Raw genomic sequence first — 27,398 nt, 5'->3', positions numbered from 1 at the left:
GGTTGTTCATAAAAAAATGGTTTATTCAAAAACAAATATAAATACACGGTTTAAATTCTTTATCAACCACATTAAGCATTTTGAAAACAAGCACACAATATTTTTCCAAAGTAAACAAACAAAAAGCAAACAGACAGAGAATCAGTAGGAAGGCAAAGGCTGGTGGGGGATGGATGTTTATCACATTATGCTTGATGGTTTCCATCAAGGATGAAAAGGCCTGGGTTTTTCACACTTAACAGTTTCCCGTGTGTATCAAGAATGGTCCGCCACCCAAAGAACATCCAGCCAACATGGCACAACTGTGGGAAGCATTGGAGTCAGCATGGTCCAGCATCCCTGTGGAAAGCATTGGAGTCAGCATGGTCCAGCATCCCTGTGGAAAGCTTGACACCTTGTAGAGTCCATGCCCTGGCGAATTGAGGCTGTTCTGAGGGCAAAAGGGAGTGAAACTCAAAGCACCAGATCTCAGCACTCAGAACCCATTGTCTTTCTACACTACTGGATTTGTCCCATGGGGCTATTCCAGAGTGAAGGTCAGTTGGTTCTAGCAGAAAAGAAGCCAAGAGATGTGCAGATTGTCTATTAACAACAATCAACGTTGCACCTCAAGTCTTGAAATAAATTAATTTAGCCTTTTAACCATCCACACAGACGTAGCTTTCAATACATCTTCAAATTCTAACCATGCCTTATGACAAAGCAAGGATAAGGGTTTCATGTTTGATAGCTAGCTCTGACTGCCACTGCTTTAAGATTAGCCACAGCCTTGTATTGAGGGGGAAACAAGGTTATTTCTCTCTCGTTGCTGATGCAGAGATTTTATAGGTCAGACTATATGATGACGTCAGGGATATCACAGCCCAGGGAGGGCACATACTGTGCTGATCAATTTCTCAACTGGAGCAGCTGCACTCCTCTCCCATATCCACGCCCAGAGATTGGATCCAATCTCTTCAGTAGTTGTTCAGAGTAAGAAAATGTCACTGGTTCTGTAAATAGGTAAATATGTCCATATGGATACTATAGAGAGAAAAATTATCTCACTTGGCTAAAGATTATATCCAATTTTCTAAGAATCGTGAAAAGTGCCAGCCATCAGCTGAACTGTCCCTGAGGGAAACCTAAAATGATTCTATCCAGCCTGAATGGACATCATTGCCTCAAAATGAGTCCCTGTGTGTTCCACATAATTCATATTATGGCTAGTCAATATTCATGGTCACATGAATTCTGTCTTTGACAAGGATAATTATGCTGGCTAACATACTGTAGGGACAGGCCATTTTCACCATTAGAACAGTCCTGTATCTGGGTGGCTGTAGTTCAAATCGATAAAGCAAGATGCATCTCATTTTAAACATATGTTTTAATACTAACATCATTAAAGTTATCAAGTGAATCACCCGATACCTCATTTTGACAAAATAAAGCAAACTTTAAATATTGTACCAGAAAAAAGTCATTTGAAAATAAACTTTGGGCATCAGTATAAAACATCCAAAATAAAATGCATCAAAGCACACAAAACCAATTTCATTATGTTCTGTGTTCACAGATCAGAATAGATCATAAACAGATCTTGTTGTTCTGTTTGTTTGTGTTGAAAATACATTTCTGTGATGAGTCTGTGTTGGCTGTTTGGGGCGGGAGGTGATACATTCAAAACCTAGGTATCAACAAACAGCATTTAGCACAATGACAATGAAAAATAATTAGAAATGAGCCATCCTGACTCTCACAGACAAACAATATATTTTTCAATTTCAAGAATTCAGCAATTCAAAAACTCCTATTATAATGCTGAAATGGCTCCTAGAGTCCAATTTGTGTAGAGCTCTGGGAAGAAACAGAACTATGAGAGTGAGACATGTGTACGTGCATAAGCCTGTATGTATTCAGACACCCACACAAAACACAGTTGGCGGAGAGAATTGTGTCTGATTCAGAGTGAGCTAATTCACTCAGTCACTCTCTGTCCCCTGTCACAGTCAGCTCCTCTAGGGGCCAACTCAACATCTGGATGTGTCTCTCTCCTCCTTCACAGCTGCTTTCAAGTCTCTCTCCACAGCCTGAGAATATCCTCTCAGGCCGCTCCCTCATCCAACGTGCACTGATGATATATGCACTGTCATTGAATTAGACATTTGTCATTTGGCTAACAGAGTAATTGGTGCATGCCATGGGAAGTGAAGCACACAATTTCAATGAGTGCAATATGCTATCCGTATTTCCTATTAACCAATGAATCGCGCCCTTGGCTTGCTTACCCCCTATTGTTAATTCCCCCAAACAATTCATTTACTTCCATGTTTCAATGTGGAAACGGAAAGCGTGAGTAATCCTCTGGGAGAGGTTTATTTATGGAAAGAGGGGAGACATAATCTTCTAATCCCCTGTAATGTAGTAATATTCTCTCTTAATTTATCAAAAGCAACTTTCCCAGTGGAATTCACCCATCCTTCTGGAAGAACAACAGAAAGGAACCTGCCAAATAGGAATCTGCATTGCTTTAGTTCCATTCTATTCTGAATACGGTCACATCAATACAGTCAGGATGATTTCCTGACTGCGGAATTTGCACTTTTTGGACTATTCTGTTGGTCCTGAATTGAAATATCCATCTACGCAGTACACCTAACTAACTCACCCAATGTCTGTGAATAGGAAGAGGATCTATTGGATGTCTAACGGTGGAACTGAAGCAGGAGGTGACGTGATTGGCTGAAGGAACTCGGAGGTGAAGACAGCCTCTGCGTACTCCTCACAGACGTCCTGGAACTCTGCTGCTACGTCAGCCAGGGCCTCGGACATAAGCTCCTCTGACAGACTGGGAGCAGAAGCAAAATTAGAGAAAGAAAAATGTCAGGAGTCCCTGAACCAAACAAAAAGATAAAGTTGTATATAAAGCTTGCGTGCTTACCAAAAAAAGTCTTGCAAGGGTGCACATGCAAAAAATACAAGGTTGTTCTTGCTTAGTCTTTCAAATCAGACAGAGGGAGGGAGCACACATCAGGGACCTCACCACACACTGACTGGTATGGCCAGCTTATTACCAACATCTCACAGATAGACAGGTTACTCTGATGAGTGAGAATAGCAGGCTAATTGACATGGCATTTCCCCCCCATATTTCCCTTGATACTGGAGTAATTGGACTGGTCCCTCTGAAACAACCTCCCTCCCCCAACAAATGAAGAATAGTTCAGATGCATAGCTCAAGAGGACGGCATATGATTGTCATCTCTCTCTCCTGTCATCGCTCTCATCTCTCCCTCTCTAAAAGTAATGAGGCAACAATAAGAGTTGTCCCTCGGCTGGCAGGGTTGATTTTCTTCGCTCACTTTTTTTGCAGCAATTCACACTCCCTCACACGTATATGGTGAGAGGAGAGAGGGGCATCTCCAAATGCCAGACCTGAGTATCTCTCCTTTGGTAACGTTAACAAAAATTGCCAGATTATTCAATTATATCTGCTTCTCTTTGAAATGTCTGAATATGATGAATTTCTGATCTATCACACTCTAATGCATTCAGTATACTCATTGAGACAAGTGGGATTCTCTGCATTGCACCAACTTAAGAATTCTTTTAAATATGCAAATGTGTGGGTGGGCTAGAATAACAACTGTGAACACCAGAGACCAGATCCTGTAGCGCAGTATGCTAAACCATGCAGACACACGCACCCCACAACTAGTCAAACACTGGGCCTAATGTTTGAATAAGGAAAGAGCACAATGTTTGTGGAAGAGTTGTGTAGCCAGGTGAATAATCCATCCTCCTACACACAGTGTCATTCATAACTGGCTGGCAAATAAGACAAATCTGTCGAGATGACTTAGGGGACAACAAACCCAAGCAGCAAAATGTACATTTGAATAGGTGAAACAGTGAAAAGTACTATAGTTGTGCCTGTACTGCTAGGCTACATCCCAAATGGAACTAGTAAAACTGTACCCATAGGTCCCTGGTCAGAAATAGTGCCATTTCACCTGTCTGCAATGGCCCAGGGGTTGAAGCTGCCCACAGCCTCGTGGGCTACCAGGCGGAGGTAGGCCTCGTGGTCCTGTCTGTATTGCTGGATATTCCTCTGCATGCTGGCTGGCACAGAGAGTCGCGTCCCGTCTCCCCACCTCTCCCTTGGGGCTGGGAAGGTGCTGCTGCCGCCAGGTTGACCTGGGGAGACCTCCTCCCTATTGCTGCCCTCAAACAGGACACTGTGGCTGTAGAGAGATGGAGAGAAAGACATGGTGTTCAGACTGGAGAGAGAGAGACAGAGTATGCTCGGGTTGTGGAAAGACAGAAACAGACAGACAGGATGCTCAGGCTGAATACCAGACTGATGGAGCTTCACACCATCTTTTAATTACATTGTCCTCATCTCCATTCAGTCTGATTCAATTGGGTACAACTGTCAATGGAAGAGGAAAAGCAGCAGCCTGGAATAGAACTGCTATTCATTGAGGTAGGGGCCGGAGCCAATTGCCATATTGAGAGGCGCCCGAGTCAATTGGAGGAGGAAGGAGGCCCTTGGTAACCGAATAACCTCTTCGTAGAGCCATGTCCTCACTGTGGTCCCAGAGAGGCACACACACACAGAGAGGAGGTTGAGAGGGGTGTGATGCTACGTCCTAGAGTCTGTGTGCTCCACTCACATCCCTCACCCCCACACTTCCCTGAGGGGCTCAGGTGGGCAATGTCCAGGCCAGGGTTGTAATATTTGTTTCTGTGAGCAAATCAGTCTAGCTCTGGCAACAGCACTCTGGCTGATACTATATTTAGAGACAGATGCAGCAGTTCCACGAGCAAAATGTCTCTCTAATGTTCTCCCCACACACCAAGCCAGGTCCAGTCCCTGGCCCTGTTTGCTCCTGCTGTTCCTGGTGTCTACACAACATGAGGCCAGGCTGTGGGCACACAGACACACAGGGAGAAGTGCCAGGGTGGGTAATTCACTGTTGGCCCTACCAATTTGCTTCATCCCTGGACTACACACAGGGCCCATTTATGCTCTTGGGTCATTTAAGGGCCACTGTGGCGATCATTTCCCTTTTCCCTGCTGCAAGGTTTCCTTTATGTCCACAAAAAATAGAATAACACATTTAGATTCAAATCAGTGTGAAGACTCCCAAGCATTATGTGCAACTAAGAGTGTGGGAATGAGGGCACCAGCCTGGCAGCACAGCCAGGAAACACAAATTCGCCTCCTGGGTGGCGCAGTGGTTAAGGGCGCTGTACTGCAGCGCCAGCTGTGCCATCAGAGTCCCTGGGTTCGCGCCCAGGCTCTGTCGTAACCGGCCGCGACCGGGAGGTCCGTGGGGCGACGCACAATTTGCCTAGCGTCGTCCGGGTTAGGGAGGGCTTGGTCGGTAGGGATGTCCTTGTCTCATCGTGCACCAGCGACTCCTGTGGCGGGCCAGGCGCAGTGCGCGCTAACCAAGGTTGCCAGGTACACGGTGTTTCCTCCGACACATTGGTGCGGCGCGCTTCCGGGTTGGATGAGCGCTGTGTTAAGAAGCAGTACGGCTGGTTGGGTTGTGTATCGGAGGACGCATGACTTTCAACCTTCGTCTCTCCCGAGCCCGTACGGGAGTTGTAGCGATGAGACAAGATAGTAGCTACTACAACAATTGGATACCACGGAATTGGGGAGAAAAAAGGGGTAAAATTTACACAATAAAAATAAAAGGGAACACAAATTCAAGTGGCAGCACAATTTCACAAAAGAGAAGATTAATTCTGCATATTTATCGAGTGATTTTCACCTTGGTGGGTAAGACCATGTGAATGTTAACATTTCCAGTAAAATATACAAGCTGCACTACTCTTTCTCCTGGCTCTACAAGGATGCTTAGAAAGTTAGGAGACAATGAGGACACACTCACTGACATGTTGATCGTCAGTGGTGAATATTTTGCAGCCTGTTCACTGTTGTGAATGGGCAGCAGTTGCTGACAGAGAGAGAGGAGAGGGTAGCTGCAGTCTGATCATAGCCTGACAAACCCAGCCCTCTCACATCCACCTACCACAGAAAAGCCTAGTGGGAAAAAACACAAACAACTCAAACTGATGAGCAGCCTGAGCCATAAATTCCCACAGAGAAGTGTGTGAAATTGTCTTCAAATATCTTACGTTGTCTCATTCTTCTCCAACAACTCCAGAAGTCTATCGCCAAGGAAACAGAGAAAGTGGCAAAACACCAGCTCCATATGTGATATATCAAACAGGAAGCAGACTGAGCTGGGTTTGATTCTGAGACAGCGAGAGCGTACGAGAGAGAGTGAAATAACGAGAAAGAGAGAGAGAGACCCAAATCTGTTAACAGAGATAGTGGGGGGTGATTCAGGGGAAGATGCTGGCTACAGCTCTACTGCTAGAGAAATGGTGCTTAGGTTCTGAGAGCAGAGGAAGAATTCAATGCATTAAGAAAACAGGTGGATAGAGAAAACAGTGCAGAGAAAAGGAGGTGAATCATTACAATGTGGTAGCAACTTTTATTTTCTTTCTGCCTACAACAATCACAGATGGTTCTACCCATCAGGGCCAATCGCAGAGACAAGGACAAGAGTTTCTCGGGAGCTAGAGGTTGATTAGATGGGCGGGTAACAGCCATCACCGCACCAAATCTACTGAGATGCTCCTCTCCGGGAACAAGTTTAGAAGAGTTGTTCTGAGAGAACAGTACAAGAGAGTGATAGTTTGAGAGAAAGGGGAACACACCAGGGACAAGAGAGCTACTGTCCAGTAGGTTTTCACTCCAATCCTAATCTAGCGCACCTGATTCTAATAATTAGCTGGTTGATGAGCTGAATCAAGTTAGTTATACAACTGGGATTGGAGGGAAAACATATTGGAGGGAAAACATACAGGAGGGAAGCTCTCCAGGAACAGGGTCAGAAAGCCCTGGACAAAAGACTGGAGTCTTTAGAAAGTATGGAGCAACAGCAGACCAGTCTTTAATCTGACCATAGATTTGTTTGTCTTGGTGGTGGTGGTGGTGGTGGAGCTGTGGTCAGTCAGCGAGGGACACGTAGGGCAGCTCTCAGACTCTCTCCACTAGGTCTTCTCACCATGGAGACCTCTTTCCCTCCACTCCAATGATGCATGACCCCCCCCCCCCACTCCCACTCCGCTGCTCTCACCAGACGCATACTGAGGAGTAGATTCTCTACCCACCCATCTCCATCATAAATCACCCATCATAACCACCCATAATCATCTCAATCATCATCAACCATTCATAATCACACATCATAAATCATCCATCTCCAGCATAAATCACCCATCATCTCCATCATAACCACCCATCATCACCCATCATAAATCACCCATCATCTCCAGCATAAATGACCCATCATCTCCATCATAATCACCCATCTCCATCATAACCACTCATAATCATCATCACCCATCATAAATCACCCATCATCTCCAGCATAAATCACCCATAATCTCCAGCATAAATCACCCATCATCTCCAGCATAAATCACCCATCATCTCCAGCATAAATCACCCATCATCTCCAGCATAAATCACCCATCATCTCCAGCACAATCACCCATCATCTCCAACATAAATCACCCATCATCTCCAGCACAATCACCCATCATCTCCAACATAAATCACTCACCCCAATTCAACCCAGGTCACAGAGAGAGATAAGGATCTACAGCATCTTATGAAGTACAGATACAAGTCGGAAGTTTACATACAGCTTAGCCAAAGTCAGTTTTCACAATTCCTGACATTTAATCCTAGTAGAAATGCATTGTCTTAGGTCAGATAAAACAAGGTGGTGATCCTAAGAATGTGAAATGTCAGAATAATAGTAGAGAGAATTATTTATTTCAACTTTTATTTCTTTCATCACATTCCCAGTGGGTCAGAAGTTGACATACACTCGATTAGTATTTGGTAGCATTGCCTTTAAATTGTTTAACTTGGGTCAAACGTTTCAGGTAGCCATCCATAAGCTTCCCACAATAAGTTGGGTGAATTTTGGCCCATTCCTCCTGAAAGAGCTGGTGTAACTGAGTCAGGTTTGTAGGCCTCCTTGCTCTCACACGCTTTTTCAGTTCTGCCCATACATTTTCTATGGGACTGAGGTCAGGGCTTTGTGATGGCCACTCCAATACCTTGACTTTGTTGTCCTTAAGCCATTTTGCCACAACTTTGGAAGTATGCTTGGGGTCATTGTCCATTTGGATGACCCATTTGCGACCAAGCTTTTAACTTCCTGATAGATGTCTTGAGATGTTGCTTCAATATATCCACATCATTTTCCTCCCTCATGCTACCATCTATTTTGTGAAGTGCACCAGTCCCTCCTGCAGCAAAGCACCCTCACAACATGATGCTGCCACCCGCGTGCTTCATGGTTGTAATGGTGTTCTTCGGCCTGCAAGCCTCATCCTTTTCCTCCAAATATAACGATGGTCATTATGGCCAAACAGTTCTATTTTCGTTTCCTCAGACCAGATGACATTTCTCCAAATAGTACAATCTTTGTCCCCATGTGCCGTTGTAAACCGTAGTCTGGCTTTTTTATGGCGGTTATGGAGCAGTGGCTTCTTCCTTGCTGAGCAGTCTTTCAGGTTATGTCGATATAGGACTCATTTTTACTGTGGATATAGATACTTTTGTACCTGTTTCCTCCAGCATCTTCACAAGGTCCTTTGCTATCGTTCTGGGATTGATTTGCATTTTTCGCACCAAAGTACGTTCATCTCTAGGAGACAGAGGTCGTCTCCTTCCTGAGTGGTATGACGGCTGTGTGGTGTTTATACTTGCGTACTATTGTTTGTACAGATGAACGTGGTTCAGGCATTTGGAAATTGCTTCTAAGTATGAACCAGACTTGTTGAGGGCCACAATTTTTCCTGAGGTCTTGGCTGATTTCTTTTGATTTTCCTATGATGTCAAGCAAAGAGGCACTGAGTTTGAAGGTAGGCCTTGAAATACATTCACAGGTACACCTTCAATTGACTCAAATTATGTCAATTAGCCTATCAGAAGCTTCTAAAGCCATGACATCGTTTTCTGGAATTGTCCAATCTGTTTAAAGGCACAATCAACTGTATGTAAACTTCTAACCCAGTGGAATTGTGATACAGTGAATTATAAGTGAAATAATCTGTAAACAATTGTTGGAAAAAAGTACTTGTGTCATGCACAAAGTAGATGTCCAAACCGACTTGCCAAAACTATAGTTTGTTAACAAGAAATTTGTGGAGTGGTTGAAAAACAAGTTTTAATGACTCCAACATAAGTGTATGTAAACTTCTGACTTCAACTGTATTCTAGTCTAATGTCTGTTGAAATATTAGAATTACAGGCAATGCATTTGGACTGAGTACTGAGTGTTTCTCAGGATGAAGTATCTCCATTAAAGCTCTAGACTGTAGCAGCTAATTCAATCTTTATGATGAACTATTAGTCTAGACTCAATAGCTAAGTGGTTCATTGGAGTGAAAGGGGGCTACATATTTGTAAATTAGCCATAGCTAATTATATTTTTTCCTCATCATCAATTATAACCACATTTTCTAAGGAGAGCTTTGGGCAAATGATACCTCAACAGAAGTGTACATTTGTCGGTAAGAAGACTTTATAAGAGGATGTTATAGCACATATATACATACACATGATGATTGGAAATGGTGGAAAGATATGAATTCAACATCTGCCACACAAAGACTGAATATTGGGGAGTGTAGTCTTTTTGTCTTAGGGGATCTCAATACAGCACAACAGGCTTTGTACCTACCCCAAATGAAAGTGACACTTGTCAATGACAAATAACAAAACACATGAAGAAAAGGGAATGTGGAGCAAAGAGTTCCTATGAATTCCATAACAAATCAGATGACAGTTGTTTGAACATTGTGTTCTATAACATCATCATATTCTATAACAACATTGTGTTCTATAACAACATTGTGTTCTATAACAACATTGTGTTCTATAACAACATTGTGTTCTATTCTCAACATCCAGGAGAAAAAATAAACAATAACAGCCTTTGAGCACCTCAATGACAAACAATAGAATCAAATAATTTAAGAGTGATAGGCATACTGAATGATGTGTGCACTGCTTTCTAAGCTATGAGATATGATTATGCATCCAATCCCTGTTGTGTGTGTGTTTGTGTTGTCTGCAGTGGAGGGGCCTGCTGACTCCCTGTACTGAGCAGTGTTTGGATGTAATCACAGGCAGGCACACACACTCACATATTGAGCTCCCAACACTAAATCAGCAGCTGTGCCCACTCACCGCTTCCCAAACACACAGCAGTAATCACCAGTTTCATACATTCTACACTACAACAACTGTCCACACACACACACTAGCTACCACTATCCGTTCCTTATAGAATGACTAGCCCCCTCTAGTGACAGTCTGACATACTGAAGGGCTTTGCTCCCCAGCAACTTAAACTTAGTATAAATCCTCCTGTGATGGACAGCCCTATAAAAAGTGTTTCATTAACATAATGATACCAATAACTCTCTCTCTCCCTTTAGATGTATCCTCAGTTGACCTATTTTCCACTAACACTCCATTACGCAGAAACCTGAAAAAGTTTGTACTTCATCACAACAAGTATGCATGAGTAGTAAATTGGGCATAGGTTAATTGAGCAATTTAGCTATGTCCACAACCTACCTAGAGCTCTCTTCACTGTATTGTACAACGGCCCAGAGCTCCACTCCACCTCTGTCTGATGTGGTCCCAAGGGGATCTATTTGATTTGAATTAACCTTTTTTTAAATCAAGGAAGTCCCATTGAGGTCAGAAGACCTCTTTTATAGGGGAGACCTGGCCAAATGAATGAACGACGTAGAGAAGAATAAGGACAGCCACAGAAAAAGAACCAGAACTTAGATTAGGCATTACATCAACCAGTTTCATAACCATCATCTGGTCCATTATTTATTTTCACTAAATCAAGTCTACTGATTGTCTTTTGCCTGGCATCAAAGTGAGCATTATCATATGGTGGATAGGCTATATTTCAATCTCCACAATTTCAGTGGAGCAACTTCCCGGAGTTGGGAATGTAATAAGAATAATCAAATGAGAACAATACAAGACTAGGCATGGGAATCATCCTTTTGAAGCTAGGAGCTACACGGCGGTAATAGATTTAGCCTGTGCTCCTGCTCATATCTTCTGATCTGAGGAGGGAGGGCTGGTTGAACAGTCAGAAAGCAATCTGAGAAATGTCATTCCCATATGAGCCATCCAACAGGCAATAGTGTGCTGTAATTACCAGAAGAGCTTCACTTACTGAATAATAATCACCTCTGGTCTGAATAGCACTTCTGATAAATCAAGAACAGATGTGATCTTGACAGGACTATGAGGGCTGGCAGAAGAACCTCCAGAGAAATATACATTTTAGCGCTGGCAGTGCAGTACTAGAGATATGTACTCAGCAACAATCGCTGCCTTCAGCAAGATGTGGCTGCACACTTGAGGAGAAACATGTAGAAATATAATTATGTCTCTTCGATATGTGAAGATGTCCCAAGACAAACACTATCTCGCCAAGAGAAGAATCAGGGAGCCAGACACACTACACGGAACAGAAACTCCTCTAGAGTAATTCCATACGAAACCAGGACAAAAAAAGACCATGACTTTGGAGGTTTTACACAAAATGTTATCCTTAGAATGGACCTTTGGAGCAGGGTTTCCCAAACTCGGTCCTGGGATTTTGCCCTACCACTACACAGCTGATTCGATTGAAAAATAATTCATCAAAGTTGGCATATTTATTACATTTTGGCCTTAACCAGACCTCCTTTAAGACTCCAATGTGTCATATGAAGCTTTACCGCTTGCTCTGTAGATTTGTGCTCTGTAGATTTGTGCTCTGTAGATTTGTGCTCTGTAGTATTTTTTTTAAATTTCAGTAATAAACTATGTTTACAATAATGTATGAGTACTGACAAATATAAACATGAATATTGAAAAAATGTATCTTTCAATATATTGTTGAACACTCTACGGGAATCTCAAAGCTCTAGAGTGGAATCTCTGCTAGTTTTAAAGTTACGGCCCATTTTATACAGCGAAATTGGCACAGTAGGCAGGATGTGCAATGATCTCTGCACATCCTGCAAATCACCAGCAGAAAAATAAGCAACATTCATACATTAATGTCAAAAAAAGTGTATTGAAATTAAAATACTACTCATATTACAGAGCAAGCAGTAAAGCTTCATAAAACCATTTTTTTAAGCTTGTAGCACCTACAGACGAAACATTATGGAAGTGTCACCAACCTGTCGATCGCGATCGACTGATCGATCTCTAAGGCATTCCTAGTCGATCACCAAACATTTATGTAGAAAAACCAACGTGCATATGATTCAGTAGCCCTGCGCACCAGGTAGGCAAAGTGTTCCCACTTTGAACCATTTCATTTGTCTGAATACAAACTCCGCATAACGGTGGACCGGAAGATCCAAGAATACAGCAAAGAGCTGCTTTTTTTTTGGAGCGAGTTCACGTGTACGTTTTTATTCAGTACTATTACGATACACTCTTTCACGTGTACGTTTTTATTCAGTACTATTACGATACACTCTTCTCCCTACTTTCACTTACGCTGCAGCTGCAATGAATGAGTAGCCAAGTGTATCAATATCCCTGAATTTTTATTATTAGCAGTTCGCCGGGTCTATTTTAATATCAAGGAATATTACATTTTCTCTGGTCATAGGAACAACATTAATTTATGCATGAGTCAGATGCGGTGCGACTCGAGTTTCACCATGACACCATGCCCAAACCGGACGTGCCCAAGAGCCATCGTGCACAAATTGATTTTGTCCCACCCACACCAAAAGGCGATCACGACACACAGGTTGAAATATCAAAACACTCTGAACCAATTATATTAATTTGGGGACAGGTCAAAAAGCATGAAACATTTATGGCAATTTAGCTAGCTAGCTTGCAGTTGCTAGCTAATTTGTCCTATTTATTATTTTACCTGAAATGCACAAGGTCCTCTACTCTGACAATTAATCCACACAAAACGGTCAACCGAATAATTTCTAGTCATTTCTCCTCCTTCCAGGCCTTTTCTTCTTTGGACTTTATATGGTGATTGGCATCGAACTTTCATAATAAGGTGTATTACCACAACCGACTGACCTCAGTTCATCTTTCAATCACCCATGTGGGTATAACCAATGAGAAGATGGCACGTGGGTATCTGCTTCAATAAACCAATGAGGAGATGGGAGAGGCAGGACTTGCACCGCGTTCAGCGTTACAAATAGAACAGACTTCTATTTTAGTGCTTGGCAACGCAGACACTTGTTGGCACGCGCGAGTAGTGTGGGTGCAATGATTGAATAACATGTATGTATGCGAGCGGTGTGGTCAGCATGTAAGGTGGAAGACGGTGTCCCCTCTCTCTGGTCAGACTCTCCCTCCCTCCACTGAGAAATCTTAGACTTTCCACTTCAATACGTTCAAGACAACTGGAAACCCTGGAAAAAACGAGATCTGACTGGGAAAAATATATTTGAACGGTCATCCAACTCGGAATTCCAAGTCGGAAACTAAGGCTTCTTTCTAGAGCTCAGACTTTCAGACCCAAAGATCACTGATGTCAGGATTTTACCTTGTAAGCAATATGCTTTGATAATGTATAAGGCCTACTGCACAAACCTCATTCCTACAGAACAGTTTTCATTAGGTTAATGTTACATTTTTTAAGTCATGTATAAAAAAATCTGAGCGGTAGATCTAGGCTTGGGTTTTGACTGTGACGAAAAAGTTGGTGACCACTGCATTACGGAGTCTTAAAGGAGGGTAAGGCCAAAATGTAATAAATATGCCAACTTCCATTAATTATTTCCCAATTACACTTTTAGATACAAATGTCAGATATACAGAATGTCAACAATCTTTCCTCCAAAGGACAATCCTATGGATTACATTTAGTGAAAATATCCAAAATCATGTTCCCCCCCGATTTTCTATGGAATCACTCTCTAGTGGCACCTTTATCTCTGTCAACCCTTTGAAGCTAGCACTCAGAACACAGGCCTACAGGGAAACATACTGGGAAGAAAGGACGTGGAAAACGCTCCCTGTATGTGTGCACATAAAGATCAATCCTTTTCAGTCCTGAGTGTTTGGTTGACAAATTTTCTCTACGTATTCAAGGATAATAGAAAGAGTGGATGGAAGAACTCCAGAATATGCTCTGTCATTCTGTCGGTTTGTGGGGGACGAGACAATATCCATGTGCCATTTAGAATCAATGCCTATTGCTTTACAAATGAGACAGAATACGCTGAAAACTTACCCGGCATTCTCAGACACACAACAGACAATCATTGTGTTGTGCTTTCACACGAGTGGCACTCGTCGATACAAACAAATACCTGGCTTCATTTTCGATCAGACACTTCCACATTATCTCCATCATACAGCTATTGGGGGGAAAGCAAGGGAAGTACAAGGGAGAGAATTTTCATGACGCACTCTGCTAGTCTTTTTATAGGATTCCTGTCAGAGAGCAGTGTGTCAGAGGCAATGCGGAAGACACGGGCCACTTTCCTTTTTTTAAACACACAAACTAAATGACCTGCCACTCAGGCAGAGGTGAGAAGTCCCATTGGACTGTGTAATTCACTGGGCCATGAGAGAGAAGAAGACACAGAGGCAGACTGCCCTGGATGAGTCTAATACTATATTCATAGAGGCAGGATGATACAGGTAGCTGTTATCTACAACACAAGGTTAGAAGTAAAGCTAATCTGGCCAATCACTACCTCCAATACAGGATCAAGAAAGCCAAGCTCAGCGAGTTCTGCAAGCATTGTTTTACCCATAAACCATATCAATTACTAGACAAAGTCATAACCTGCGCTATGCATGGAGTTTGGGTTTTACCACATCTTCCTCCTAACTCACAAAACAGACAACAAGAAGTATAGTTTTCTGGTGGTTTGCCCATAACCTAGTTGCCAGTCTCTGTTCAGTTATTACATTCCACTCCTTGTACTCCGTGTCATTTGCCAAAGACACAAGGAGTGGGATGTTAAAGACTGGTGCCCAGACTAGTTTGCCCGCTCTTCAAAGACAGCAACAGAAGGTTACAGATGGGTGGCTAAAAGCAGACAGACTGAGTGAGAGATGAGTCACAGAAGAGTTGGTCTGAGCCCGTCCAGAAGGTCCAGTTGGGGCAGAATCAGTGAACTACTCGGTCTTTAATCTGCTAATGGTGCTGCTGCTTGAATCTGTTCCACTGCATCATGCTGGCATGTCCGCTCCGCTCTCAACAACTTACTTCCCCTGTCAGCCGTTGGCTCCCATCTCTCACACTCTCAAATCTTTCTTCTTCCTTCACTTTCCTAGTTCATTTAAGCAACGGCAGCTACAGCTAAAGCTCTGGCAGGGGAGGGAGGCAGAGGCACACTCCCTCTTTGTGTTGCCAGAGGGAGAGGGGGTTTGGAAGGAGTTAGGCTTGGTCTCATTGCAGCCAGGAGACATTAGGAGTGGAGATGAACAGCCAGAATTGAGGCACAACAAAGCAGTGCCTTCTGGGAAAGGAATAAACAACATTCCACCTCCATCAGTTTTGTTGTGGACGCCAACTGGAAAATAAAGCAATTGACAATTTTTGGGACGGTGGCTTAATTTAATGGGATCAATGTTCTGCATCAGTTTTGTCTGGTTATATTGTCCCATGCCATCATTGACACCTTAATGAGTTCCTGTCTGAGCAGGTTAAGTGATGCCATACACCATTCTTCTCTGTAATGAAGTGACATTTAGAGGAGACTCCAGAGGTCCCATCTCCCAGTATAGCATCGCATAAACCTTAACTACAATCTGCAACATCAACAAATGGTCAGGGTACGCCATTCCCATATTCAAACAGTAAATGTAGAATTAAGCAATAAGGAACTTCTTAGGCACGACACAAGTCGGCGTGCCTGGACACAGCCATTAGCCATGGTATATTGGCCATATAACACAAACCCCAGAGGTGCCTTATTGCTATTATAAACTGGTTACCAATGTAATTAGAGCATTAAAAATAAAATGTTTTGTCAATGATTTCTTTTTTTCTACTTTGTTATTGACTTAATTGATCTTGACTTAATTAATCTTTGTTAATTGTTTACTCCATGTGTAACTCTGTGTTGTTGTCTGTTCACACTGCTATGCTTTATCTTGGCCAGGTCGCAGTTGTAAATGAGAACTTGTTCTCAACTAGCCTACCTGGTTAAATAAAGGTGAAATAAAAAAATAACATTTAAATGTTTTTTTTATTATTTTTTAAATAGGCTAATATTTTTTTATTTTTTTATTTCACCTTTATTTAACCAGGTAGGCTAGTTGAGAACAAGTTCTCATTTGCAACTGCGACCTGGCCAAGATAAAGCATAGCAGTGTGAACAGACAACACAGAGTTACACATGGAGTAAACAATTAACAAGTCAATAACACAGTAGAAAAAAAAGGGGGAGTCTATATACAATGTGTGCAAAAGGCATGAGGTAGGCGAATAATTACAATTTTGCAGATTAACACTGGAGTGATAACTGATCAGATGGTCATGTACAGGTAGAGATATTGGTGTGCAAAAGAGCAGAAAAGTAAATAAATAAAACAGTATGGGGATGAGGTAGGTGAAAATGGGTGGGCTATTTACCAATAGACTGTACAGCTGCAGCGATCGGTTAGCTGCTCAGATAGCTGATGTTTGAAGTTGGTGAGGGAGATAAAAGTCTCCAACTTCAGCGATTTTTGCAATTCGTTCCAGTCACAGGCAGCAGAGTACTGGAACGAAAGGCGGCCGAATGAGGTGTTGGCTTTAGGGATGATCAATGAGATACACCTGCTGGAGCGCATGCTACGGATGGGTGTTGCCATCGTGACCAGTGAACTGAGATAAGGCGGAGCTTTACCTAGCATGGACTTGTAGATGACCTGGAGCCAGTGGGTCTGGCGACGAATATGTAGCGAGGGCCAGCCGACTAGAGCATACAAGTCGCAGTGGTGGGTGGTATAAGGTGCTTTAGTGACAAAACGGATGGCACTGTGATAGACTGCATCCAGTTTCCTGAGTAGAGTGTTGGAAGCCATTTTGTAGATGACATCGCCGAAGTCGAGGATCGGTAGGATAGTCAGTTTTACTAGGGTAAGCTTGGCGGCGTGAGTGAAGGAGGCTTTGTTGCGGAATAGAAAGCCGACTCTTGATTTGATTTTCGATTGGAGATGTTTGATATGAGTCTGGAAGGAGAGTTTGCAGTCTAGCCAGACACCTAGGTACTTATAGATGTCCACATATTCAAGGTCAGAACCATCCAGGGTGGTGATGCTAGTCGGGCATGCGGGTGCAGGCAGAGATCGGTTGAAAAGCATGCATTTGGTTTTACTAGCGTTTAAGAGCAGTTGGAGGCCACGGAAGGAGTGTTGTATGGCATTGAAGCTCGTTTGGAGGTTAGATAGCACAGTGTCCAATGACGGGCCGAAAGTATATAGAATGGTGTCGTCTGCGTAGAGGTGGATCAGGGAATCGCCAGCTGTCAGCCAATCAGCATTCAGGGCTTGAACCACCCAGTTTATAAAAGTAAACCCTCTGTCCACACATCAACCCATTAAACTCAGACAGGGCTTTCTCTAAGATGGTGGCTGCAGTACTGCATGGTGATTACTACAAAACAAACATATTAAACACACAGCTACTATAATAATACACAATATTCTATTGAATACTGTGCATAGGACTATTCACAGAGAAGAGCACTTTGGCAACACCAGAAATAACCTGGGAAAGGGAGAAAACAGAAGAGCACATGTCAACTCACCCGGTCTCCACAGGGCTCTCCAGGACAATGTCAGCTGTGGTGGTGTGTCTCAGTGCTGGCCTGGTGATCCTAACGGGCTGAGGAGAGACTGGCCTGGAGATTGGAACAGACCTCTGGGGCCCTGAGAAAGAGATTGGGGAGAGGGGGATAAGAGAAAGAGGAGTGGAAAAGGAGTGAGAATGAGGAATAGCCTTGCTAGCATTACTGGCTAAAACAGCACTAACACAATACCTTCACCTGCAGGGTACCAGAGGAACAACAATTCAAACCCCCATGCAAAAGTGTGTGGTGGCTGTGTGGAGGAGTTACTTGGTCTGTTTACTCACCAGTAGTGTCCCTTCTGTTCCAGTAGTAAGGGTCTGAGTATGTGAGGGTAGCAAAACGCCTCCTCACAGCTTCCTGGTCTTTCTGCTCAGACACATAGACAACAGAAGTACATTATTTTAATGAATTATTCAGCCAAACAAAAATACAAAGCCTTTTCAGGAATTCACTGTCTCCACAGCACAGCTTGACCAAGGCTGTCAAACATCACACAAACTGACCAGTGGTGCCCTTTCAAACTCCCTGTGTGGTGGCCTTTCCTTAGGGCTGTGCTCAGGGCTCACCTCCATCTCCTCCATGCGTAGCAGCATGCTCTCCAGGGTGGGGGCTTGGAGCTGGAGCTGGGCCAAACCCTCTGTCCGTCTGTCTGTCTCCACCGCCCAGGCGGCCCGCGCTGCATCGGCCAGCAGCTCCTCTAGCAGGGCCTCACTCAGCACCTCAGCGCTCTCCGCAGCCTGGAGAGGGAGGTAGATAGCACAGAGCTCAGCACATGGGAAAGAGTTTTATGGAATCACTTCAGGGCTGTTTCCCCAAATGGCACCCTATTCCCTATATAGCGCACTACTATTGACCAGAGCCCTACGGGCATTTGGGACTCAAATACTTAGAAAACATAAATAAAATCGGTAATATAGGTCAGTATCATTACGATATGACAGGGTTCCTCACTCTGTCTGCAGTCTGTTCAGACAGTTGATGCCTCAGTGACGATGTGGCCTTTCTGTCCCGGGTCTGAGAGGCAGCAGCTCCCATCTGCTGGGGTACACAGGTGGGGCAAGCTCAGTACCACACCACTACTGACCTTCTCCTACCTAACACCAACCTCTCCTACTCTAACTCGGTCTTGTCACTCAGCACATACACAAGGCTGCAGCAGTACACCCTAGGCCTGTAAATTCCCTATTCATTTCACTGTGGTGGCACAAATCTGGTGGTAAAGAGCTGTATGGATTTTTCAATTACAAATTAGATGTATTGATTTTCCCACTCCTCTGAGGGCAGTGGATTCCATGGGGGGGGGGGGGGGCTCCCTGGTCCAGGCTTTTCTTATGTAACAACAATGTGGGTATTGAGTGGCAGAAAAGTTACACACTCAGTTATTTATTCCCTGCCTGCTGAAAAGCAAGAAAAAACTAAAAAGGATTGTCTAAAGTCTATTTTTTGTGTGCATACAAGCCTTTATTTTTTGAGAGGAGAGTTGAAATGTTTGTTTTACCAGGGCTTGGTTCAACAGAGGCTGAAGTCTCCCTCGGGCCTCCTGCTCAGCTCTCTCAGCCCACTGGGTTGGAGAGCCCACCTCAGACCTGACACATACACACACGCGCAAGCCTGGTGTGACAATATATAGGCTTTGAATCCTGTCTTTTTACTCAGTTATTCCCCTCTGGCTTGGTAATATTGTGTTTGTCCATTGATTTCCAGACTCATACTTGTCACAAACCTGGAGGGCTTCAGTTTTAATAGTTTCACACTGAGGAACAAGTACCTTGACACAACTACAAAATATTTTGACCTTCCACTTTTAGCTTGACAGGGTAGACTAACAGTATATTTGTTCACAGGCTATGACAGGGAGTGTGTACAGGACGTAGTACTACACTAGTGTACCGGAGTCTCTGGATGCGTTCTGCTTCATCTTTACTCAGCTGATTTAGGTCCCTCAGTCTCTGCATGGTCATCCTGTCCAGCCAGGCTTGCCTGTACATTCACATAAAACACACAGTACAACACAGACAGAACCAGTCCTAATGTTAGCTACCGAAAGCAGGCTGCAGGCGTTGGATTAATTATAGACCTCAATTGCACTAATTAAGATTTGATTAGTGCAGAGGGTTGCTGTGCACTTGAATTTAGTGCCGGAAGACAGGTACTGCTATCCATCACGGTGCTTAAAATAAAAAAAATGTCCCCAATCGAAGAAGCAAGCATGTAGATTAAATTTATTGGAGAAATTAACTTTGAATTGGAATCAGAGTATTGCTTGCAGCTTTCAGAAAGTGGGGTCTGAGATCAGGGTTTTAAATTACTTAATTACTCAAAATGAGCAGATCCATTAATTTAACTGTTCCCTGGGCAGTTTCCTTTGGTTCATTCATTTTGCTATATTATACATCAACTAAAACCTCAAACAAGTGAGGCTAATAAGGCACAAGGTTGTTTGCCATGTCCAATGGTTTATGTTTTCTGTGTTAAAGGAAAAGCATTACGCAAATACAATTTATTACTGCCATTATCACTGACCTGATGGCTTCATTGTGGGCTTGTCTCTGTCTATCAGAGGTCAGACCCTGGTCCTGCTCTGCTGTCACCACACCAACTAGTTGCTGCTCTGAGGGTCCTGAGGAGGGCTTCAGGGGGGAGAAGAGACATCGAGGCTCTGGCCTCTTCTGAGGGGAGCTGGTCACATAACACAAGTGGAAGTGGATTAGAAGAAAATGACAATTAAAAGAGACTAAGTGAAGGAGAGAGAACACACAGCGAGAGTAAGTTACAAAAGAGCTCACCGCTGTTGTTGTTGTTGTTTAGGAGAGTGAGGTGACGTGGGTATCCAGGGCACAGAGGCCTCCTTCTGTGGCTGCTGACACACTCTCAGCCTGGAAGCCACTGTGGGCTGCTGGAAACCTGCATCCCTCACATGGGCTCCCTGCTTTTGGACAAAGATCATGTTTAAGAGACACAATTGTAGTGAAAATAGTTCAGGCTAGACCGTTATATAATGAACATTTTAAAATAAATGTAATTGCCGCAAAAATGTTCGTATTAAACTCACTGACCTTAGTCCTGTCGGGGTGCAGTGGTCCTCCTTGACTGTTGGGGACCTGCCCCCCTCCTTCCCTGAATTCTCTGAGATGGACCAAACTCTCCAGGCCAGCGCTGAGCATCTGGCTGCGATGCAGGTGTGGAGGAGGCTCTGTGGCTCCGGGGGGCTGCTGATGCCGAGGGACCGCTCTCCTATCTGCTAACATCACAACATTGGCTCATAATCAGTTTTGATTGAAATGTTGTTTTGAAACACTTCAGTGAGGCTATGTGCTCAATAGATAAGTGTTACGGTGCTTGACATGACTAATCAAACACTAGTAAAGCCTGTATGGCCCGTAGGAATAACATCTGCCTACTCCTTTGACAGACTACCCAATTACCTGGCCAACAAGCACACAAACAGACACCTGCCTGCTGCTTGTTTGGCAGTGTGGAGAAGGTAGGGGGCTTGCTCATTGACAGTGGGACCTGTTATTAGTTGCCAAGGAGACCTGTGCATACGACGCAGTTCAAACCCTCTCGTGATGTGTGGTGGCTGCACTCACTCTCCCACATAGAGACAGTATACAGTAGGACCTAGCTACCCACACAATGAACTGCCTGCAGGAGACCCATGGCCAGAGAACCAGACCCAGCCCCTCTTTCCCCTCTTTGTGTCACTCAGCCAACCCCTCATTAATCTCCACCCTGGTGCCCTGATTCGGGCTTGGTGGGAGGCCCAAACACACGCAGCACTTAAGCATTCAGGTGATTCCTGGGCCAAGGGAGCCGTAAAGATCTGCTCCCTCGTTCACAATGAGATAACAGAGACGTTCAAATTAAAAATGCAGTTTCAGGAAATGTTCCGCCCACCGCAATAAATGTCCTATTTTTGAATCAGATATTTTATCAACTGCTGTGTCAGTGTGTGGGTGGTTTCAACCGAAGGAGGGGGATGCTGATTTGTCTGACGCATTTGCTGTGTTGGTTGTTCCCAGTTTTATGATGTATGAAATTACTTTACATGACTTATTGATGTTATGAGGATATGGAATAATAAGCAAGTAATTTAAAAAAAGACAAGCTAATTAGGCTATCTTTATTAAAATGCTAATAAAATAGCTTCAGCAGCACAGCTGACTGAGATAACGAGTGTCTCTGAATGCTGAGTCACTCAGCCAGAATTAGAATGAGAACACCTGCTCGTTGCTCACCAGGGAAGGACTTCTTGGGACCTGCTGCTCTACGAGGTCCTCTGAGACCCCTGGTGGCAGAGCCCCTGGGTGGACGGGGAGGAGACGTGCTGCGATGTGGAGACCTGCGGTGGCGTGCAGGGGAGGAGCTGCGTACTCGGGGCTGCCTCCTAGGTGCGTGACTCTCCTGTTTGCTTAGAGCAGTATCCAGGGTCTGAGAAACACACAGAGAGACAGGAAAATCAAATATATTCTGTTAACATTCAAATTCAAGAAGCCAAATCAAATCTAAATTAAATGTAGTGTATAATACATCAGCTCTACCTATGGTTGTGTAGCTCTCCAGCACATTTATTTCCAATGTCTTTAGATTGAATAGCTTCGTTTTTTAAATAGAGCATTGCTTGTATAACTTAATATTGATTTACAAAGTTGGATTGCTTATCAAAAATTAGCAATAGATTTGGGACATTTTCTGGTGTCCATCTTCTGTGTCATAAGGTGAGTGTGACCTGTAGGTGATGGATTTAATCTATGGATGCATCACAAATGGCTTTCTATTTGCTATATAGTGCATTACATAGGACCAGAGAACTTTGACCCCTGCCCCTTGTCAAAAGTACTGCATTATAAATGAGAATAAGTAGCCATTTGGGACTCAGCCTATGACTGACCTCTAGTTTCAGCAGGATGTCTAGGGCAGTCTCTGGAACGGCTGATCCCTGGCCCACCTCCACCTTGGCCGAGCACAGAGACAGCTGGCGGATCAGCTGGCCCAGCTCTTTATAATAGGAGGGCATCCTGCCCTCAGACGTGTCAGACAGCTGATTAGTGAACACCTGCATGGCCCTGACCGCCCCTCTGTGGGCAGCAGCCAACCTGTCCATCGCTCTGGACTGAGAAAACGAAGACAGAGGGAGATGGGTGTTAGTCTTTGTCATTGTCCTCATCATGAACCTCATCACAGCTTGGGTTATTAAGTGAGACTTACTTTGTTTGTGTGCTGAATCTTCTGGGAGCGCAATTTGTCTAAATCCTCTTGGATCTCTTTCACCTGTTGTTGTAGCACATAGATGATGCGTGCAGAGCGGGCTGCCTGTTCCTGTCTGCGGACCACCACCCTGCGCTGCTCATCAGGCTCCAAGGGCTCTACAACCATTCGCCCTGCAATGCACAGCACAATACACATGGGCCTCTAAATTGCATGCAGTGTCCCATACAATAAATACCATTCAAATAAGTTCATAACAGCATATTAAATAGATTGGCATATTAGCACCTGTATGGCAACAAGTTGCCACTCCAGGTGTGTTACCCATAGAAATAGAATCACTAGAACCTCTGACCATGGCCATTTGACTGGTAAACTCATAGGTGACTTTATTTATGTGGAGTTACCTCTGTTAGCCAGCTGATCTATTCTCTGGATGAAGTTGGCCAGCTCTCTCTGCAGCCTGCGGACCTCCTGGCTGAGGGCTGTGTGGGGCTCCTTGCTGGCTGTTTGCCTTGGGCCTGGGTCTTTGGTTGGGGGTGACCGGCCATGATCAGGCCCAGGGGGTATAGAGACGTACTTCTGGGGGGTGTAAACAAGCACCGTGGCTCCAGACTGAATCACATCTTCTTTGGGGCCGGCGGTCTTGGACCTCCCCTTAGGAACAACCCCCTTCTGTTTGAAATTGAAAAATGATAAAGGCTGATCATCGATGAATCGTTCTTGGAGAAGAATAAGATGGATATAAACAGTACAAGTGAAAGGGGAGTATACTGATGAGCTCTTATTTACCTGCTCCACATTGTTCTTGATGGGAGTGGTCTCCTCTGGCTGTGGTCTGATGGGGGAGCTGTTCAATGACTCCTGTCGTCTCTTCCTCAGATCTCTCTTGGCCAGCCTGACTGCAGCCAGCAGACGCTCCTCAGACAGAGCAGAGAAACACAGAGAGCTGCAGGTGCTATCCAGGTCATCCCGCTTCTCTACCCAGGGCATCAGCTTCTCAATCACAATGGGTGCAGGTGGGCCAACTTGGGTAGCACGGTTATAGGCGTTGGCAGGCATGGCTGCATTGAAAAGTAACTGAAAGAGAACAATAGTGCACTGGCATCATTCCTGTTGTTGCAATGACATAATGACCAACTTAGTTGATGTTACATCCGGCTGTCCAATTTATGATCTGGCCACATCAACTGGCATTCATAATGCCATTTATATTTCAATATCCATCATGATGGCATGCTAGTATCATAAGATGGAGAGAGAGAGAGAGCAGAGAGTACAGTAGTACTTTATTAATCCCAACTTGGGAAATTGTTTTATCACTTCAGCATCATATCAATAAATTGACAAAGACAGGACCCGTATCAGTGACAAACACATGATAAAACACATTATAAACCGAGGGGGTTCAAGCCCTGAATGTTGATTGGCTGACAGCCGTGGTATATCAGACAGCAAACCATGGGTATGACAAAACATGTATTTTTACTGCTCTAACTACGTTGGTAACCAGTTTATAGTAACAATAAGGCACCGGGGGGTTGATAAATGGCCAATATTGCACGGCTAAGGGTTGTACCTACATATACCACACCTCCTCTAGCCTTATTCCTTAAATAAGACAATGCACGTTAATAGCCATAAAAGACAGGTAAGAAATGATGCTGTTTCTCAGGAGGATAGGCAACAACTAAACATTAAAAAGGCATAACAAATTAGTCATTTATAATGGCTGTGTGTAAAAATGACCTTTTGGGCAGGATGAACCTACTACTACTACTACTAAACTCATCAGGGTCCCTTTTTCAGGACCCTGTCCTTCAAAGATTTGAAAAATCCAAATAACTTCATTGTAAACGTTTTAAACACCGTTTCCCATGCTGGTTCAGTGAACCATAAACAATTAATGAACATGTACCTGTGGAACGGTCGTTAAGACACTAACACCTTACCGAAGGTAGGCAATTAAGGTCACAGTTATGAAAACTTAGGACACTAAAGAAGCCTTTCGACTGACTCTGAAAAACATCAAAAGAAAGATGCCCAGGGTCCCTGGACGCCCAGGATCTGCGTGAACGTGCTTTAGGCATGCTGCAAGGAGGCATGAGGACTGCAGATGTGGCTAGTGCTCAGACTGTCCGCAATAGGCTGAGAGAGGCTGGACTGAGGGCTTGTAGGCAGGTCCTCACCAGACATCACCTGCAACAACGTTGTCTATGGGCACAAACCCACCATCGCTGGACCAGACAGGACTGGCAAGAAGTGCTCTTCACTGACGAGTCAAGATTTTGTCCCACTAGGGGTGATGGTCAGATTTGCGTTTATCGTTGAAGGAATGACCATTACACCGAGGCCCGTACTCTGGAGTGGGATCGATTTGGAGGTGGAGGGTCCGTCATGGTCTGGGGTGGTGTGTCACAGCATCATCGGGCCGAGCTTGTTGTCATTGCAGGCAATCTCAATGCTGTGCGTTAAAGGGAAGACATCCTCCTCCCTCATGTGGTACCCTTCCTCCAGGCTCATCCTGACATGACCCTCCAGCATGACAATGCCACCAGCCATACTGCTCATTCTGTGAGTGATTTCCTGCAAGACAGGAATGTCAGTGTTCTGCCATGGCCAGCGAAGAGCCTGGATCTCAATCCCATCTGTTGGATCAGAGGGTGAGGGCTAGGGCCATTCCCCCCAGAAATGTCCGGGAACTTGCTGGTGCCTTGGTGGAAGAGGGTTGTAACATCTCACAAGAACTGGAAAATCTGGTGCAGTCCATGAGGAGGAGATGCACTGCAGTACTTAATGCAGCTGGTGGCCACACCAGACTGTTACTTTTCATTTCAACCCCCCACCTTTGTTCAGGGACACATTATTCATTTTCGGTGGAACTTGTTCAGTTTATGTCTCAGTTGTTGAATCTTGTTATGTTGATACAAATATTTACACATGTTAAGTTTGCTGAAAATAAACGCAGTTGACAGTGAGACGACATTTCTTTTTTGCTGAGTTTATGTTGCATTAGAGCGCTGTGGAGTGGGTGTGTAGCATTGTCCATGATCATGTGTGTTTTAGCTTGCAGCCTTTTTATGAACATGTCCTGCATTGACTCGACTGCATCTGATTGTATCACTTGGTTTCTTCATGATTTTGTCCAGTTTGTTTGTAATCCTTTCGCTAAGTTTCCCTTCCAGCACATTTTTTTTATTTCACCTTTGTTTAACCAGATAGGCCAGTTCTCATTTACAACTGCGACCTGGCCAAGATAAAGCAAAGCAGTGCGACAAAAACAACAACACAGATTTGTACCTTGTCAGCTCGGGGATTCGAATTTATAACCTTTCGGTTACTAGTCCAACGCTCTAACCACTAGGCTACCCTGCCGCCCCAGGAAAGGTAACCAGGAAAGGTGACTGGACCGTCCATTGTAGGGCTAACGTTACCGTGTTTGTGCATACCTGGTCTGATAGTACCTCCTGTTCAGTTTTACGAATCGTGGTTTATTGGTCAGATAGTTCACAATTCATTTGACCATATGTGGGTTTACATGAATGTTCTTTAGCTAACGTTGTCTTACCTGATTCTGAGAAAGTCGAGAGCTACGATTTGTACCTAATGTGACCCAGCTTTTCGATTGTCCTAAGGTCATCGGAGACTCCTTCAGAAAGTTTGCAGCCATAGCTGTTCCTAAATCCGCTAGCTAGCTACCGGTATATCTACATCAGCTGTAACCCTGGCTAGCTGCCTAGATAGCTAGCTAAGGTTAGGCTAACGGTTAGCTTTGATCCATTTTGCCAACCTTAGTCTAACGTTTCAGTACGTATCTAGCCATGCAACATTATGCTTCGATTATTATCATGTAAATAAATTGAAAATATGTGGCTCTGGGACTATTTGTACGGGATACACTTCGACAGCTAGCTAGCAATCTAATCTCAGTTTTTTTTTTTTTATTAAAACGCCGCCATGACAACCAATAATAAGCACTGTCTTCCGTAAAAACAGGAAGTGAGTATTTCTAACCTACGGATAGCAGAACTTATCAAACATAACCAAATGTAGGACACTTAAAATACTAATTTTACCGTACAATTTGACTAACATTTGATCAATATTATTCGATTTTAATTGTTCTATCTATTTGTGTCCATAAGATTATGTTTGTTTCGATTAAACAATCATCAAACACATTACACGAATAGGATGAAGTTGTCCAATCACTTTTATTTTTCATAGACAAGAGGAAGCCTTGTCATGCGTGTTCTGTACTCTAGCAAATATTATGGATATACTGACAAGAT

At 43.9% G+C, this 27,398-nt stretch overlaps 1 protein-coding gene across 4 annotated transcripts; it reads right to left on the bottom strand.

The window, feature by feature from the left end:
- On the bottom strand, window positions 1-27,088 carry kiaa0753 (KIAA0753 ortholog). Of its 4 annotated transcripts, none has more exons than XM_029681075.2 (17): window positions 26,675-27,088; window positions 23,899-24,186; window positions 23,514-23,781; window positions 23,107-23,279; window positions 22,790-23,011; window positions 22,137-22,329; window positions 20,955-21,139; window positions 20,685-20,827; window positions 20,422-20,577; window positions 19,789-19,878; window positions 19,397-19,484; window positions 18,850-18,936; window positions 18,465-18,635; window positions 18,183-18,264; window positions 17,857-17,977; window positions 3,996-4,226; window positions 1-2,830 (listed from the first exon to the last, which is right to left on the bottom strand). In XM_029681075.2, the coding sequence occupies exons 1-17, from the start codon at window positions 26,774-26,776 to the stop codon at window positions 2,677-2,679; spliced, it is 2,754 nt and encodes a 917-aa protein (XP_029536935.2). In that variant the 5' UTR covers window positions 26,777-27,088; the 3' UTR covers window positions 1-2,676. The 4 variants fall into 4 exon arrangements, with proteins under 4 accessions (XP_029536935.2, XP_029536938.2, XP_029536937.2 ...); XM_029681078.2 differs by having other exon boundaries at window positions 18,850-18,933; XM_029681077.2 differs by having other exon boundaries at window positions 20,685-20,824.
- Between the last annotated feature and the right edge of the window lie 310 nt (window positions 27,089-27,398).

This window comes from Oncorhynchus nerka, linkage group LG14, assembly GCF_034236695.1.
Source record: "Oncorhynchus nerka isolate Pitt River linkage group LG14, Oner_Uvic_2.0, whole genome shotgun sequence".
Lineage (NCBI taxonomy): Eukaryota > Metazoa > Chordata > Actinopteri > Salmoniformes > Salmonidae > Oncorhynchus > Oncorhynchus nerka.
The sequence above is the reverse complement of the archived record's forward strand: the minus strand, read 5'-3'. Positions and strand labels throughout refer to the sequence as shown.

Bases quoted from the DNA above. Each gene is read 5' to 3' on its own strand.
- kiaa0753 (XM_029681075.2), bottom strand. From the start codon at position 26,776: ATGGCTGCAAACTTTCTGAAGGAGTCTCCGATGACCTTAGGACAATCG. The intron at 23,782-23,898 runs GTAAATAAGAGC...AATTTCAAACAG, and splicing joins TCAAGAACAATGTGGAGCAG to AAGGGGGTTGTTCCTAAGGG. The intron at 21,140-22,136 runs GTGAGCAACGAG...TTGTGATGTTAG, and splicing joins TCCCAAGAAGTCCTTCCCTG to CAGATAGGAGAGCGGTCCCT.